At 41.9% G+C, this 15,735-nt stretch overlaps 1 protein-coding gene across 2 annotated transcripts in view; it reads right to left on the reverse strand.

Annotated features, from left to right (window-relative positions):
- Nucleotides 1-2,139: 2,139 nt before the first annotated feature.
- The window catches only part of bcam (basal cell adhesion molecule (Lutheran blood group)), a 62,509-nt gene continuing 48,913 nt past the window's right edge, over nt 2,140-15,735 (reverse strand). The window contains exons 7-16 of one of the 2 annotated variants that reach the window (XM_030072762.1): nt 15,001-15,122; nt 14,615-14,756; nt 13,907-14,022; nt 12,497-12,638; nt 11,410-11,534; nt 10,085-10,226; nt 9,821-9,847; nt 7,286-7,427; nt 6,690-6,789; nt 2,140-4,460 (exon numbers count right to left, since the gene is read on the reverse strand). In XM_030072762.1, coding sequence (XP_029928622.1) covers nt 4,458-4,460; nt 6,690-6,789; nt 7,286-7,427; nt 9,821-9,847; nt 10,085-10,226; nt 11,410-11,534; nt 12,497-12,638; nt 13,907-14,022; nt 14,615-14,756; nt 15,001-15,122 — 1,061 coding nt within the window. In that variant the 3' untranslated portion in view covers nt 2,140-4,457. The remainder of the gene's footprint in view (nt 4,461-6,689; nt 6,790-7,285; nt 7,428-9,820; nt 9,848-10,084; nt 10,227-11,409; nt 11,535-12,496; nt 12,639-13,906; nt 14,023-14,614; nt 14,757-15,000; nt 15,123-15,735) is intronic. The other variant, XM_030072763.1, reaches the window with a different exon arrangement.

Genomic DNA, 15,735 nt, shown 5'->3' on the forward strand with positions numbered 1-15,735 from the left:
GATTCTAAGTGTTTTTAAAGGTGCATTATGTAAAACTGAAGGTTGATTGACTCAAGAATCGCTTAGGCTCATCTGGCACAAAATGTGAGGCAGACATGTGATTTAACAGTGACTAAGGTGAATGATGAGAATAATAATAACTTTTTTGGTCATTTAGGTCTAAACACTCCTCACTTCAATGCAATTTCACATAATGCGCTTTTAAATTTGCTTATTTTCATGGTAAAAAATTCCACTTACAGCTACTCAGTGATTCCATTTTGGACACGCCCGTGCTTCTTGTGAATGGAATTTTGATTTTGTGGAAAAGCTTTTAAAACAGCATTTTAGTGTCTTTGCGATACTAAATGCTAATTTATTGGATTTGTTCATAGAAGGGTTAGTGGCCCCTTAAAGCAACAGTTCACCAAAAATACAAAAAGGAAGACAGAAAAGGCAAAACTGGCAAACTGTGTCTATCTGCCTCTAATTCATACTCACGGGGGGTGGATAGATACAGCGTGTGGGTGTTCTGTGGCAGGAAATAGTTCCCAATGAAATCATTCACCTGAGGTCTGTGGTTTATGCCAGCTGCATCGTGTTTGGAGATAGATGTTGCTGTTTTGTGGATGTAAATTTTTGTCTTGCCGTGGTAATACAGTGCAGCTGGAGGCCTCACCAAATTACACAGAAACTATCAGCATGGATACGTTCCACAAGGGGTTAGTAGGGAAAATGCATTCTATTTTTGGGTGAACTGTTGCTTTAAAGGCATGGTAATACAGGTTTCTTTACAGGTTTTGCTATGTGAAATCCCTGAATCTGTGTAAAATCATATCCACACAAACGTCATTCTAGTGGAGGACGATTTAATTAGTGAGTATTCGATACCTAATGCATTGGTCTAACCCCAAGTATAGATTTTATTGTTTAGATATTTGGATTTTCTGCATATATTCTATCCCCTCATCCATCCCCATTTCTTTCCTCCTCTATTCCCCCTTCGCCTCTTTGTATTCTGAACACAGATCCATTTCTCCAGGTCACATCGAACTGACACTTTTAATTTCCTAATGGGGAGCTGGCAGAGCAGTGGGCGTGCACCAGGACATTGATGCTGATAGGCCCACAAACAGAGGGGCTGTGAAGATGTCTGGTTATGGGCCAAATTGATATAGCGCAGTGCAAGGTTGGAGAGAAGTGTTACGTAAGCCTAATGGCAGGGGTAGAGAATCAAGTTATCATGAGTCTGTTTTAGATTTTCAGGCGAATTTTGCCGGTGTCCTCGACTCAATTGTCACCTGTCATGATTGAGGGTTGGAGTGGAGGTGTGAATATTAAAATTGCCATCATCATGGCTGCTGTTGACTGCTATTGAGATCATTCTCATAACTATAATTGATGCAGGCAAAGAGCTGAAAAGCACACTTTAATGGTGAGTGATGGCAGAGCTGGAGCTATATTTCAGAGCATTCATGCCGGTAGGCGAAACACTGCAACATGGAGTCGCCATAGATCTCATGCTTTGAACAGTTATCAATGCAAAACATGTGCTTCCTCATTTTTCCTCGTCTGTCACAACAAATAATGGGATCAATCAATGCTGGGGAAAATTTACATAATGTTGATTGAATCAAAGAGATTAAACTATGGCGCAAGCTGGGATTCAATTTAGATGTCATTTTCTAGGAACGGTGTTTGTCTCCTCAGGCCCTCTTGGTTAAGACAAAACCAGGCATGGATAAATCACATCAAAAGAAATTTGATTTCTGATAGGCCTTCGCTTCTGCGCTGATGTGTGAAGCTTTCCGAGATGATGTTCAATGGCGAGTAACATTTCAGGCTGCCTTATCACATTGCCAGACAGGTTTCCTTGCTTCCATCCTTCACTTGCACAGCTCTTTATGCATCTTAATGAGTGTGCGCGCTGGATTTCATAACATATTTAGGCCCATTTGTCTTTTTAGATGCATTTTGTTCTTCCTGACAGTGAACGCTGGTATTATGAATAGAATGCCAGAAAGTGATAATAACGATGATGGCAATGATGATGCTGATATGGATAAATTCTTCCTTACAGTGGGCTATATATTGACAAAACAACATTAGCTCAAATCACCGGATACAGAGCTGTGAATAAAAACACAGAGAATGTAGGGGTGTGGTTGGTTTTTCTTGAGTTTTGTCATTATAAATTCTACACAGCCGAACAAACAAACAAAAAAAAAAGATACATCAACACGCCACAGAGCTCACAATAGCGTACCACAAAATATACAGTATACAGAGAGAGAGAGAAAAGTAAAGCACTCAGAATATCTCATAAACCAATAATCCTAAATTTAAAAAAAAAAAGTCTCTCTGTGAAAAAGCAAGGAAATGACACAACTCAGTAGTTCCAAAAGGAAGACCCCCTCCCCCCCTTTAAAAAAAAAACAAACAAACATTTTTTATACCACAACATTTTTTTTCTTATAAAACAGATAAAATCACAAAAGATGCCCCAAGTTCAAGGTTCACTTATCTGTCTTCACCCTCCATCACAGGCTGGCAAACAGTCGACAAGTTTATGACAAGATCAGTAGACATACATTGAAAAAACAAAAAAACAAAAACAAAAACAAAATGAGCCTCATGGGAAGAGATAGTGGTTTGAGATGACCTTCAGATCAAGGCCATTGGTTCCAGTGTACAACAAAGTTAAAGGGCACGTCAAGCCGCTATCGCACCTCTCCGGCCTGCCGACAGTGTCATAAAAAGAACTTGTGAGGGAGGAAGAGAGATGCCAGTATCGCGTACCTAAACACTGAAACACTTCCCGCTAAAGACACGCCAGAACGCTTTGACAGTTTTGGTAAAAATAAGAGATACGTTACATACTCCGGCACCAAGCCCAGTCCTTCCCATTTCTTCCCTTCCCTTCCCCTGCTCATATCAAATTGGAGTGAACCTAAGCCAGTGATTTCTCTTAACAGGTGAATCTGTAACTACTGTGCCACAGCCCTGAGACTCCCATTTGGGAAACGACAGTGCAGCTGGCCATGGTTTGAGATTGTAAACAGGGGAGAGAAATGTTCCCCCATTTCACCAGAGTGCTCCAATTTTCCAGTGAGAGCTGATGGTAATTTGGCCTTCTGAGTGTAACCGCCATGTACTGAATTTGCGACAACGGTTTCCTCCTGGAAAAAAAGGCAAAAAAAAAAAAAAAAAAAAAAAAAAAAAGACTGAGGGCTGTGAAAATCTTGTTAAGAAATGGTAGCGGTAATGGGCTCAGGCCAGCAGCATAGTAATTGCAGACACATTCAACTCCACATCATGTACAGCACACCTTATCCTGGATAGACAGGGTATACAGTACTCAAATTTACAGAGAAAAGGCGAACAAATGATGTGATAAAACATAATATATAAGTACACTGGAAATTAAGAAAACAAATTTGTACAATCCAATAGCTTGTTTTTTTCTCTTTTTTTCTTTTTTTTTTTTTTAGCTGGAACTAAAAAGGAATGAAATTAGAGAGAGGATTGGCATTATTAAATGTATGGGCTGTTGCTAAGCAAAGGGCTAATTAGGGATATGGAAAAATATAAACATTCACAGATGGCAAAAACTAATTACGCAAACAGCACTAAAGCATACATGGAGCATCTTTTAGCTGAAACGTTGCAGCCATGTGTGCCAAACTACTTGTTTGAGGATTAAATATTGTGTGCAACCAATAAATCCTGATTTATTATTGAAGTGAATGCAATAGCCTGACAACTTGTGATTTATATATATATATATTTTCTCCCAGTGTGTATGCATGGCAGGCAGAGAATAGGATAAGTGCAGACTCCAAGACTGAACAGTTACCTCAGTGTTACACTTCCATGTGGAGCATTAAGAAGCAAGCAAATTCACACACATGTAGTGCAACGTGGCATGGACACACACTCTCCAGAACAGCACAGTGGCTTAATGGCATTTTGTGTTGATTTGGGGTAGATAAGAAGAAGAATACGACCGCTGTGCCTGGAAAGTGCTGTCCACATCGCACTGTACAGCTGTACTCAGCAATGGAGTCAACCAAAGATGTGACTGGTGAATAAGCAGGAGAATCATGTCCAGTGATTTTTGCATCTGCATGATTTGAAACCTGGGAAGACTTGGAAGCGAGGATCTAAATCTTTTACGGCAAAGCTATAGCTCCAAAAATGAAGTAGCTCCACCTAATAGGTCCACTCCAGGTTACAAAACAAGCTCGCCCATTGACATACATACTGTGCTGTGCATTTCACTCTCCCTAAATCAAATGATTTCCATGATCAACCCCCACCTCCACCCTTCTATACAGTATAGGCCCATACAATCCTCTCCACCTTTTGCTGTCTTGATTCGCTCCTCAGCTGTAAATAAAAACTAGCCCTGTTGTTGTTGTGAATGCTGTCCTCCTTCCCTTCATCCCTCTGTTGTTTACTTTCATTGTCGTGGTTCATCACTGCCGGAGAGCAAGAGAGAGAGAGGGAGAAAGAGAGAGAGATCAGAGGAATGTCAGTGTGACATCAAATTTATAATGGCTCCTGCCTATAATGTTAATCACCACCATTTCATCCCAAAAGGGAGGCATGCACCATTCAAAAATGTGACATCTCCTCTTGTAAAGCCACGGCAAGCCATGACTCAAATCCTCAGCTGACAGAATGATAGCATTTAAGACTAAAACATCTACATATATTACTAAATTAAACAAGGAAAATGTCAAGAATATATTTATTTCCAGGATGGATAAACAGCATTTGTGTTGACTGGGTCATAAATATCCCCACTAGACTTCACCTACAGCCTCTATTTATCATAATATCCTATGAGAGAGTGCTGATACACTCTAGGAACACTTTCGCTTTCAGATTACAGTGACAAATGAAATATTACATTTGCATTAATACCAACAATATTCACTGATAACGCCAAATGAAACGGTCAGTGTGACTTGGTTGCTGCTGCTTGTGTGACTATGCCTTCTTTAGGATGCTACAAATAGATGCAGGTATTCACGGCTGGATGGACATTAGGGGTAACAATCTATTTGTTTGGGGTCTATGCAAAATCCAATTTTCCAGCACTCATCCAATCCAGCGCTGAAACACATCTTGGCAGACTTTGTGACAAGGGTATACATGGTATTTATTGTGTTCCGATGCTGATTTTCAGTCCTAACATCTTACATTTAACCTATGGCAATCCACATTATACATACAGAATCAGAGTATCACATCTGACAGTTTTATGAGACCGTTATGCGATCTGCATTATAGCATTAAATCTGCATCTGCTATGCTGTTTACGAGTGTGTGCGTGGTATAGCACGAGACGCTCCTAAGGCTGCTGTCAAATTTGAGAAAACAAAGTCGAGATTTTCTCTTTAGCATAAAGTTAAATCCCTCTCCGGCTTTGTTGCCTCCTTTCAGACATCCTAAAATGCTGTCTGCTGAAACATCACTTGGTGCGATGGCATATGGAGAGGCAGACTTCTCCGGCTCCTCATCACATCATCCATTTCAATAAAGCCAAATGTCTCGGCAATCTTTTCGCGTTTCTCGAAAGCTGTCATAAAGTTTACTGTCAGTAGTTTAACTAATCACATGGCTCGCTTAAACTGGATTTCACATTTTTTGGCTCATAAACATCCCAGCAGATATTTATTTCGTTGTGAAATTCTTTATGCTTGTGATGGTGTTTTTGGATCAACTCTGTAGTAATGTCACACTCTGTGGCAATCACTCCATCATCACAGTCAGGTTTTTTTTTGTTAGTTTGTTTTTGTTTTAAAAACTATTCCAGAGACTCAATCAGCATGATAGATATGTCTAGAGATATTTCTACTGGCTGAATCACTATGTTCATACATGTCAAAACTGATTTCCTAAGTATTATTTTTTGCCTGGAGTTGACAGTGAGTGTTTTTTTTTTTTCTTCCCAATTACAGACTCTCTCCAGGCAAAGTAAACAACTATATGACCATCCTCAGTTCTGTGGTGTTGCAGTGTGTTTGAAAGACACTGCTGTAATTATTTTACCCTCTCACTAAGCTACTGTTATGTGCCTGTACCCTTCCAAAACGTCTGCATGCAAAGCTTTTTTTTTTTTTTTTTTTGCTGGCATTCCTGTGATTTTCTGCCCTGATGCTTTGCACGCAAGGGTGCAGAGGAGGGTAGACTTTCCTAAACACAGCTGATGTACATTCTTATTTGTAGAATGAAGGCTGACATCAGTATTTCTCACATACTGTATATTTGGAGCACACATCATAGTGAGTCGTATGAAGGTGATGTAAGAGCCATAGAAATTCTGACAAACGTCCACTGAGCATGTTTTATATTGCAGGTTATTTTTTTTATGAGTTTAATTTCTTTTTTTTTTTTTTTATTTAGAAATGAAGTCACTGGTCACATGCTGTATTAGCCCTCCTCCTCGGTTTGAGCTGTTGTTGGCCATGACAGTGTGCTCATGTGGCCTTAACTCTACACTCTTTATTTTATCATCCTCCATTACAGACTAGTCTGGCATGACAGTTTAATTTAGACCTAGCTGTCCGTGGAAAATCTGCCTCCCGGTCAGCAGGACGTACCGACCAAAACCAGTGTCCATGACCCTTGACTCTTTAATCCTTCCCTACTGATACCTATCTGTCTGTCTGTCTGTCTGTCTGCCTGTCTGTTGGCCTTACCTGTTCCGTGGCCGGTCTTTTGTTGAGGAGACCGGCCTCTTCGTTGGCCTTCTCTGTCTTCATCTCCACCACAATGTCGTTATTCACCTCTCCGCTGGCCCTGAATGGAGGGAAAGAGAGAGAGGAAGTTGATGATGATGATGCAGTGAAAGATGTGGATGTATTACTGATGATCTGAACACTAAGAGATGAAGCTCTAGGTGGCTGAACACTTATATTTTAAATTCTACACTACAGGCAGGTGTCATTTACAGTTACATCCCATTTACTTCTGTCTAGCTCTAGTTCACATTTCCACTAATCATTTTGCAATTTAGGTATGAATTTGATTTTTTTTAGCATTATGGCTACTCATTTTTTGCTGTTTTAAAAAATGTGACGGTCAAAGCTTGCTTTAAATTAACCGCTGCCCTGACTAAGATGCCAAAAATAAGAAAACATGGCTGTGACAAAAAACATTATCATGGCGACATGTTTCGGAGGGATCCATTCCTGGCGGACATTTCCATTTGCTATTTGTCGTGTAAAATATCCACTTAACATGCAAACCCGGGATGAAACATTTAATTCCCTCCCTCCCTCGCTCCTGTACTCACACTTCCTTCTTGTCCTTCTTGCTGCAGGGCAGCTTGCCGCTCTTGTTGAGGAAGTAGAGAAGAGCCACCAGCAGCAGGAGCAGCAGGACACACACCACCACGGCTATCACCACCCCGCTGGAGCCTCCCTGCTGCTTGTCAGCTACACCGCCGCAGCGGAGGGACACATGGAGGGAGGGATGGTGGGATGGAGGGTTGGTGGGATGATAGAGGGAGACATGAAGGGAGGACAGAGGGAGGTGGAGGAGGAGGAGGAGGGGATGATTGATGATCGATTGGGGGAGGTACGCAGGAGGGGTGGGAGATTGGTGGCAGTGGAGGAGGGCAGGAGGAAGGGATGGTAAATTGTTGATTCGCAAGAGGAACAGGGAGGGTGAAGATCACATGGGAGGTGCACGGGGGAGGACGTGTTTGATTTGAGAGGCAGAGGACAAGGTGGGTGAGGGCGTGATTTCAAACGGGGAGGGGGAGATCAGGTGTTAGGATTGGGGAGGAGGATTTTAAGTGAGGTGGGAATCAAAGGAGAGGATGTGTGAGGGAGTGGGGAGGGACGGGATGGGTGGGACAACGGGTGGACGGACGGACAAAAGAGGCAGGGGTAGGGAGTGGGATGCGGGTTTAGTTTAACTTTTGGTTGCAATGGTTGAAATGCGATGGGACCCAAGAACGGGGCCTATAAACACACACACACACACACATACTACCACACAACACTGGACACACATTCACACACTGTAACTTGTATTACTACACTTGTGTAGACTTTATACTTAACAACACGAACATTCAACCAAACTATAACCTTACAAAAGCCTGGTACAATAACAGTATTTTTAGACTATTTTTTGGGTAACATGTAATATTTTTAACTCTTTTTCAGGCCAAAAACTAAAAGCAGGCAGTGTTTCCCTCTTGATTCTATTCTTATCAGGGTGGAAACAACATTTTGACCATCACTGACCACATCATTTGACCACCCCTAATTATATGAAATGACCGATCAATTGCACAGCCACTTCCGACTTCACACTGCTCTCCATTAGCCTATAATACAGCAGCCTACTGACCCAATTCTGGACTTATTACAGTATCAGCATCTCGATTATATGGTTTTTATGGTTTAGCTTGTCCCTGTGTGTGTGTTTGTGCACTGCCGCCATTTGAAGTGATTTTATACTGTCACATAAAGTTTGCTGCTGTTTCACTGGCACACCTTCATATTTGTGATGTAGGGCCTAATGGTTGCACTGGTTTAAAGGCTATTTGTCGTCCAGTAAATTAGTCTGATATTCATTGGTTAGTTTGTTCCTGCATGTGTGTGTCGCACACACAGTAACTGATTTTTTGGATGCTGCTGTTGGCTTTAAGCGTTTGAGGGAAACCTGTAATTTTACTGCCAGGCCTATAGATTTGCTACGTGGTTTAAAGGCTATTTATGATTCAATAATCCAAATTTTCCAAAATACCTTCATTCCCGAGGAGTTTGGATATTCGAGGTTCTGCTGTAGTCGTTGTCAGTGTGGTTCCTCACATAAGCAGTCGATGAAACGACTGACGACTGATATTTGGTATTTAATAATTATGTGCCATAATTCTTACACTACTCCGAATAAGAGCATCACCTAAATTCCTGAGATGGAAAATGTTAAGGTCCAAAAAGGCAAAACTTACCTCGCTTTCTCTAAAACCAGTCATCTATTTCTAGGAGTTAACCGGTCCTCACAATTGTAGTAAAACAAGTACACACACACAAACGCATGCATGCACGCACACACACACAAACACACTGGCTTTCATCCACACACACACACACATACTTCTACACATCCACACGCAGGGACTTACAGTGTTAGACAAACACCATATACATGTCAACAGGGCTGGCAATACAGACCTGACTTAAGCACAGGGTTCCCAGAGAGCAGCACTTTGAAAGAAAGACAGTTTCTCAGTCCCATGGCAAAGCAAAGCAACAACACACACACACCACAGCACACATAAACATCACCACCGACCCACAACATACACACACACACGACTAGGGGCATACACACAAACGCTAGATTTACAGAAACCTACGTACAGCGCCCGGGCAATTCAAAACGAGCAGAGGAAACGGCGAGAGGAGGGAATACAGTCGGAAGGAAGAAAGAAGTGACGACAAAGGAGACACCGAGCACAGAAACGAAGGCAGAGGAGGAAGGAATAGAATAGAATAGAATCTTTATTGTCCCCAAGGGGCCAGAAAAAAGTTAAAGTAGCATCCACAAAATATAGGACAGACATCATACAAAGGTGACAAACAAGAAGAAGAAGAATAACAATATACAATATCCACAGTGTTCGGTAGCAAGAGGGTAAATATACAAGATTACAGTACAGTGGGAGGTGTGTGTACGGGGGGGGGGAGTAGTCGGGGGGCCGGCGGAGGTGGATGAAGTGGGGGTGGGGGGGGTCTAAATTACAGGGTCTGTACAATAAAGAGTCCTGAGAGAAGGAGGGAGGAGAGGAGGAGGAGGAGGGAGAGGGCTCTACCTCTGTCGGCCTCATTGGAGGGGCTCGCTGCAAAAGAGGGAAGACAGGATTTAGGTTGCAGATTGTGGTAAAAAGAAAAAAAAAAGAGACAGAGAGAGACAGAGAAAGCACACAAGCGAGAGAACAAAAGTGCTCGTTTCAGGCTTGAACGTGGCGTGTGCGACGTCAAGAAGTAATCAAACTGAGCATCAAAGCCCTCCGCAGAGGAAAGGGGAGGGGAGGCGGGGGAGGTAAACAGGAGCGCCATCGTCTCCCAACACCAACCTCTTACGATAGACACGGCGAAGGCCTTGCTGTCGGTCCCGTGCTCGTTAGAGGCCTCGCAGGTCACGCCGTCCTTCAGGACGTCGGCGGTGGCCGGCAGGGTCAAGCTGCTCACCACCTTGCTGCCTTCCAGTGACACCGACTGAGAGGAGGCGGGAGGGAGGAAGACAGAAGAAGAAGTGGAGGAAGACTTGAATCAGGCACATGATCCTATTTTATATTCCAAACCCATTTTCATATTGTACAAATTGTGCGCTCATTCCTTCTTTGCTTCAGTAAATCCCCCTGCCAATATTATGCACAACCCCATAATGGTGTCACTCATGCATTTTTCCACACTTGTCATTCACGCCCTGTGCAGAACTGCTGTTGAAACTGTCAACTGTGTATGTTTATATACGCCAAATGCTTTATATCCTATTGCTTTTTTGCTTCTCCGGTGACCCAGTTCCACACAAGCATCATCTATGTTTCATCCGGTCTTATTTTAACTTATCTTTTCTTATTTTGTTCAGAGAAGCTTTAACCAGTTTCTTTAAAGCTGCCGCAAGTGGGATTTTTTTTTTTTTTTTTTTTTTTTTTTATAACTACATTACGGCAATATGAAATCTTGGAATGGAAAATTACTCTTCATCGATCTTGCAAGCTGCTCCTGTTCCTACTCATATTGCTTTTGAAGTTTAACATAGAAGTCTGCCAAGAAAGATCTGATTGATTTTATGAAAAATCGTATTCCAAATGTCCCGTGTTAACCCAAATAAAACCACTGCATTAGCTGTGTTAGTCTGAATTGGAATACAAGTTAACTGTTTTTTTTTTTTTTTTTTTTTTTTTTGTGTGTGTGTGTTATTGTTACCTGCAACAATTCATTCATTGCATCATTTCATCAATTATAAATTCGGCTGATCCAACTGCACTGACTGCTCATGTAACTGAATTGCATTGTTTTCAAATGGAATTGACATGAAATCAAAAAAAATAAATAAATAAATAAAAAAAGGGCCAAACAAATACAACAAATACTATGAGTTAACCCTTTCCATCATTGTCTTAAGTCACAGTTTACAAACTCAACTTGAACTGAATCAGTCCAAAATAAAGAAAAATCATTTTCAAACCGAATCGCCAGCTAGTGAATCATGAGCTGGCTTGAGTCTCTGCTAAGCCCAAGATTCACAACCCTCATACTCGGTAAATTTTAGCCGCAGACAGCCTACTAAGAAGATGGTGATGACATCTGTTTTTTTATGTGGTTCCTGTCAACTGAAGCCTTTGAAGAAGCTGCTTAAAACACAACCTGGATGGCTGGTTTTTTCCACTCGTACCTCTTTTCCTTGGGGCTTCCAGGTGAACTGTGGGGCGGGGTGGCCGAAGGCAGAGCACTTCAGAGTCACCATGTCTCCTTCCTTCTCCACCTCGCCTTTGGCTGGAGCCTCAATCATCGGCTTTCCTGCAGGGAGCGGAGAGAGAGAGAGAGAGAGAGAGAGAGAGAGAGAGAGAGAGAGAGAGAGAGAGAGAGAGAGAGAGAGAGAGAGAGAGAGAGAAATTTTATTGTAAACAAAACCAAGAAACAATTCAGCAAAACATTATGCACACAGGCGCACATACACACACACACACACACACACACACACACACACACACACACACACACACACACTAATCAACATTCCATCCGATGCTCAGACCAGCTAATCAACAGAGTAGGAAGCGACACGATCTCTCTGGTGCTTCCTCCAACTATCTCAAAATTCAACACTCTCCTTCCTCAGACTAAAACAATGCCCGACAAATCACAATGCTGCCCATTGTTATAGACTTGTGTGTGTTTGTGTGTGTGTGTGTGTGTGTGTGCGTGTGTGCTTCGAAAACTTGTGTTACTTTGCTTAAAATACAGTACAAAGCCCTGTTTACTGCACACCTCCTCATCAGTAGGCCTGCCACGTTCATATATATCTGAAAGTGGATGTCAAGGGAAAAGGCAATATAAATTTATTTGGGAAAATGAATGTGGCTGTGTGTGTGTGTGTGTGTGTGTATGTGTGTGCAAGGAGAGAGCAAGCCCTTGAACTCTCATGTTCGGTTAAATTTTCCACCATTACATCAAACAGAACGCATCTAGATGTATTGTGCATAATTTTACACACATTTCCCTGTAACTCAGCAGGACATGTTTGGTATCTCTGGAAACCTCGGGATCTCCGCCAGAATTTAAAATAAAGTTCTGTGGGTTTGAGCAAATCTTGACCGCGCAGTTTGCATTTGTAATGACAAACTCACTGATGGGACCAGAGGGGATGAAGGGGTTTAAATTCTTCCGTGAAGGCGTGTCCATTTGATTACTATCTGTAAGGTGCATCTGTGCTCATGTTTGTTAGTATGTGTGTGTGTGTGTGTGTGTGTGTGTGTTACCTGTGACGGTCAGCTTAAAGTGAGTCTCAGCGGTCAATCCTGGCACAGATGGCACAGCTCCAACACACACATAATCTCCAGCATTTTCATAGGTAACTTCCTTTAGTGACAGCCCGCCGGTCTGAGAAAGTACCTCAGAGCCCTGGATGACACACACACACACACACACACACAGAAGAAAAACAAAACCGATTAGACTCGCGCTTTCTGCGATACAAGCACCAGTGTGAAAGTGAAAAGAGTGAAACAACATTTCTAGCTCCACGGTCTGTTGTTTCACAGGGAAAGCAAAAGGAAAACATTCGCACGCAGCGTTCAGAGCACGGTGATAACGGATCAGTCAGTCCCCCGTAATGCACCAGCCTCTTTCTGCTAAATGCAACACTTCGCAACTTCTTCTCATAGGAATTCGCCTCTGTGGGCACAAACACATTCACTTTACCCAGAAAGCCGGTAAATAGTGTGTTTCCATCACAGCCAGGAGACACAGCAGCAAACACACAGGACTGATACCGGCTCAAAACACTGAATTTAACAAGTGGAGAGTGGCTTCGGGAAATAATAATAAGAAGAAGAATAAGAAGAAGAATAAGAATAATAACAATAACAAGAAGAAGAAGAAGAAGAAGAAGAATGGCCTCTAGGAGAAATTTTCGTTTTGATTTTCACAATATGAGCATTATTTAGAATCTTACATGAATCAATGACACCTTCCTCTTGTTTTTGTTGTTGTCTAATTTAGAGGTAACTTAATTTAGAATAGCAGATGACATGCACTAGAGGAAGTGTGTTTTGTTGCCATCAGTGTTGCATTGCTGTGATGTTCCACATGTTTCACACAGAGCAGGTGGCTCCACAGCACATCCATAATCTGTATTAAATTAGACCCTTTATGCATAATATATATATATTTTTAAAGCATTCTGTGTCAATCATCAGTTTAAGTGACGTTTATCTGGTTAGTTACTGTACAAATGAAAATATCAGAGGTATACTGCCCCTGGCTGTCACATAGGTAAACATTTAAGATGCACCAAGTAAAGACAAAAAATCTTTTTGAATTTAAACATTTCTTGGGATTTACTTGTAGGCTATATACTGATTATACAGAAAATAATTTACTAAGATGAGATGCACTCTGTTTTTAAGAGAAAGGTATAGGCAAAAGTCATGATCAAACAAATGTAAATAACAAATCCCAGGGATGACTCAAATTCTTGGAAAATGGTCAAAATCCATCCAGTGCTGTGCTGTCAGGTAAAAGCTAAATATGATCTAGGAGAAAGATTTCAAGGTGGGCGGATGAGTGTTAATAACAATGGAGGGGGCATGTGTGCGTTAGAAAAAAAAATATTAAAGTGAAAGAAGAAAGAAGGAGAGGGGGCAGTGAGAGTTGGGGACGGAGCGCACCTTCCTCCACTGAACGGTGTGCGGGCTGGACGCCTTGGTCTTGCACTGCATCTCCACCGCGTCTCCAAGCTTGGCAAAATGAGGGCCGGTCGGAGTCACACTCATTGGATCAATGTCTGATATGAGAAACAGAACGAGAGAGAAGAAAGATAAACTGACAGATGAAACCTGACAAAGGGATTTTTTTTTTTTTTGAGGAAAAACTGTGAGATAAACTCAAAAAGCTTCTGGTCCCCTGGAGAACCGTGTGAATTAAGATGCTTAAGAGGAAACATGCTGAGTAGAACCACTGAAGAACCTTTGATTTTTTTGTGCGCGTGTGTGTATAGTTTAAAGCTAATGCACTTATCTGAAGTTGAACCCATTCTGATGCCATTTCATGCTATTTCAAAGCTATATCCCCTAAATGTGTGTGATAAAATCAAATTAGGGAATGTGGCAGGGATAACGCTAAAGAAACAGATGAACTGTGAATAGCTGGATTGGATATCGCTGAGCTGAAAGGATTCCATTAGAGCCCCTTCCATTCAATTCTAATCCATTTATTTCTATGATTTACAGATGAAAAGCACAAGCCTATGTCACAGGCTCAAGTGTGCAAGACGGTAAAGGGGTGTGTGTATGCATGCCAGCTTGCATCTGTGTGTGTGCATGTGTGTGTGTGTGTGTGTGTGCGTGTGTGTGAGCATTGGTGTTTGTTCCACTCACAGTTGACACTGAGTGTGAGCTCTTTGGTCAGGTCGGCCTCAAAATTATCAAAGTCGAGGGCTTCGCACTTATACACGCCGGCATCTGACCGCTTGACAGACGTCAGCATCAGCTTACCACCTTTTCCAGTGCGAGATTCCCCCTGGATGAGCAGGACAGAAGCAATGGAGGGGGAGAAAGAGAGAGCGGAATAAAGATAGAGAGAGAGACAGAGAGAGAGAAAGAGAGAGAGAGAGAGAGACAAAAAGAGAGAGAGAGATTAACAAAGTAACAAAGAAAACAAACTTTGAAAAAATGAGAGGCAGGCCTTAAAATGCAGCCATACACAGAAAAAAAAAAAAAAAACAGGCTATGAATCTCACACACACATAAAAACGCCCACGTACTTCTTTAGAGAAGACAAACTCTGGTTGAGGGTTTCCATCCGTCTCACACTTCATCGTGATGTTGTCGCCTTCTTTGACCGGATCAGTGTTGAGCAGGGCGAAGGTCACCGTCTCTGAGGGATCTAGTTGGACAGGTATAGCCCGAGGTCAGAAATGAAACAGAGGGAAAACAAGGGGAACGACCTTGTTGAGGGTTTAGAGAAAACTTCAACCCTTGGATACTCTCCTGCGGTTATTAAGTCTCAATCAGTACTGTTTAATACATTCCAGCAGTTATTTTACATTGAAGAGTATTCATGTTTTTAGCATAAACTCCTTTCCTGAACCTGCCTTACCCACCTCTCGCTCAGTTAGAGATTTTCTACATTTTTTTAACCCCAGAGTGCGTGCCTGAACCTGCTGTGTTCAGCACATGTAAGCAGCAGTAGCAAGTTTTTGCAAGTTGAGAGACTTGCACCCCTTCCTCAACCTGCAAAACATCTTGCCGCTGCATTGCTTTTCTTGTCTAAACTTGGAAAAACTGGTCACTTCATCTACAATGGACTTCTCGCTGCATATTTGTTGATGCAAAATGTTGAATATCTACAGATAAGCCCTTGCTCTTTTATTCTGAGGCACCGACACTAAAGCCTAACAGTTCTTAATATTATTTTTGGATCAGCGTAAACATTTTTTCCAGTTATATTCCACTGCAGCTTAATGCATCTTAATAAGGCATTATGACATCTAGATTTT

The sequence above is a fragment of the Myripristis murdjan genome, chromosome 16, assembly GCF_902150065.1.
Source record: "Myripristis murdjan chromosome 16, fMyrMur1.1, whole genome shotgun sequence".
In the NCBI taxonomy this organism is placed as follows: Eukaryota; Metazoa; Chordata; class Actinopteri; order Holocentriformes; family Holocentridae; genus Myripristis; species Myripristis murdjan.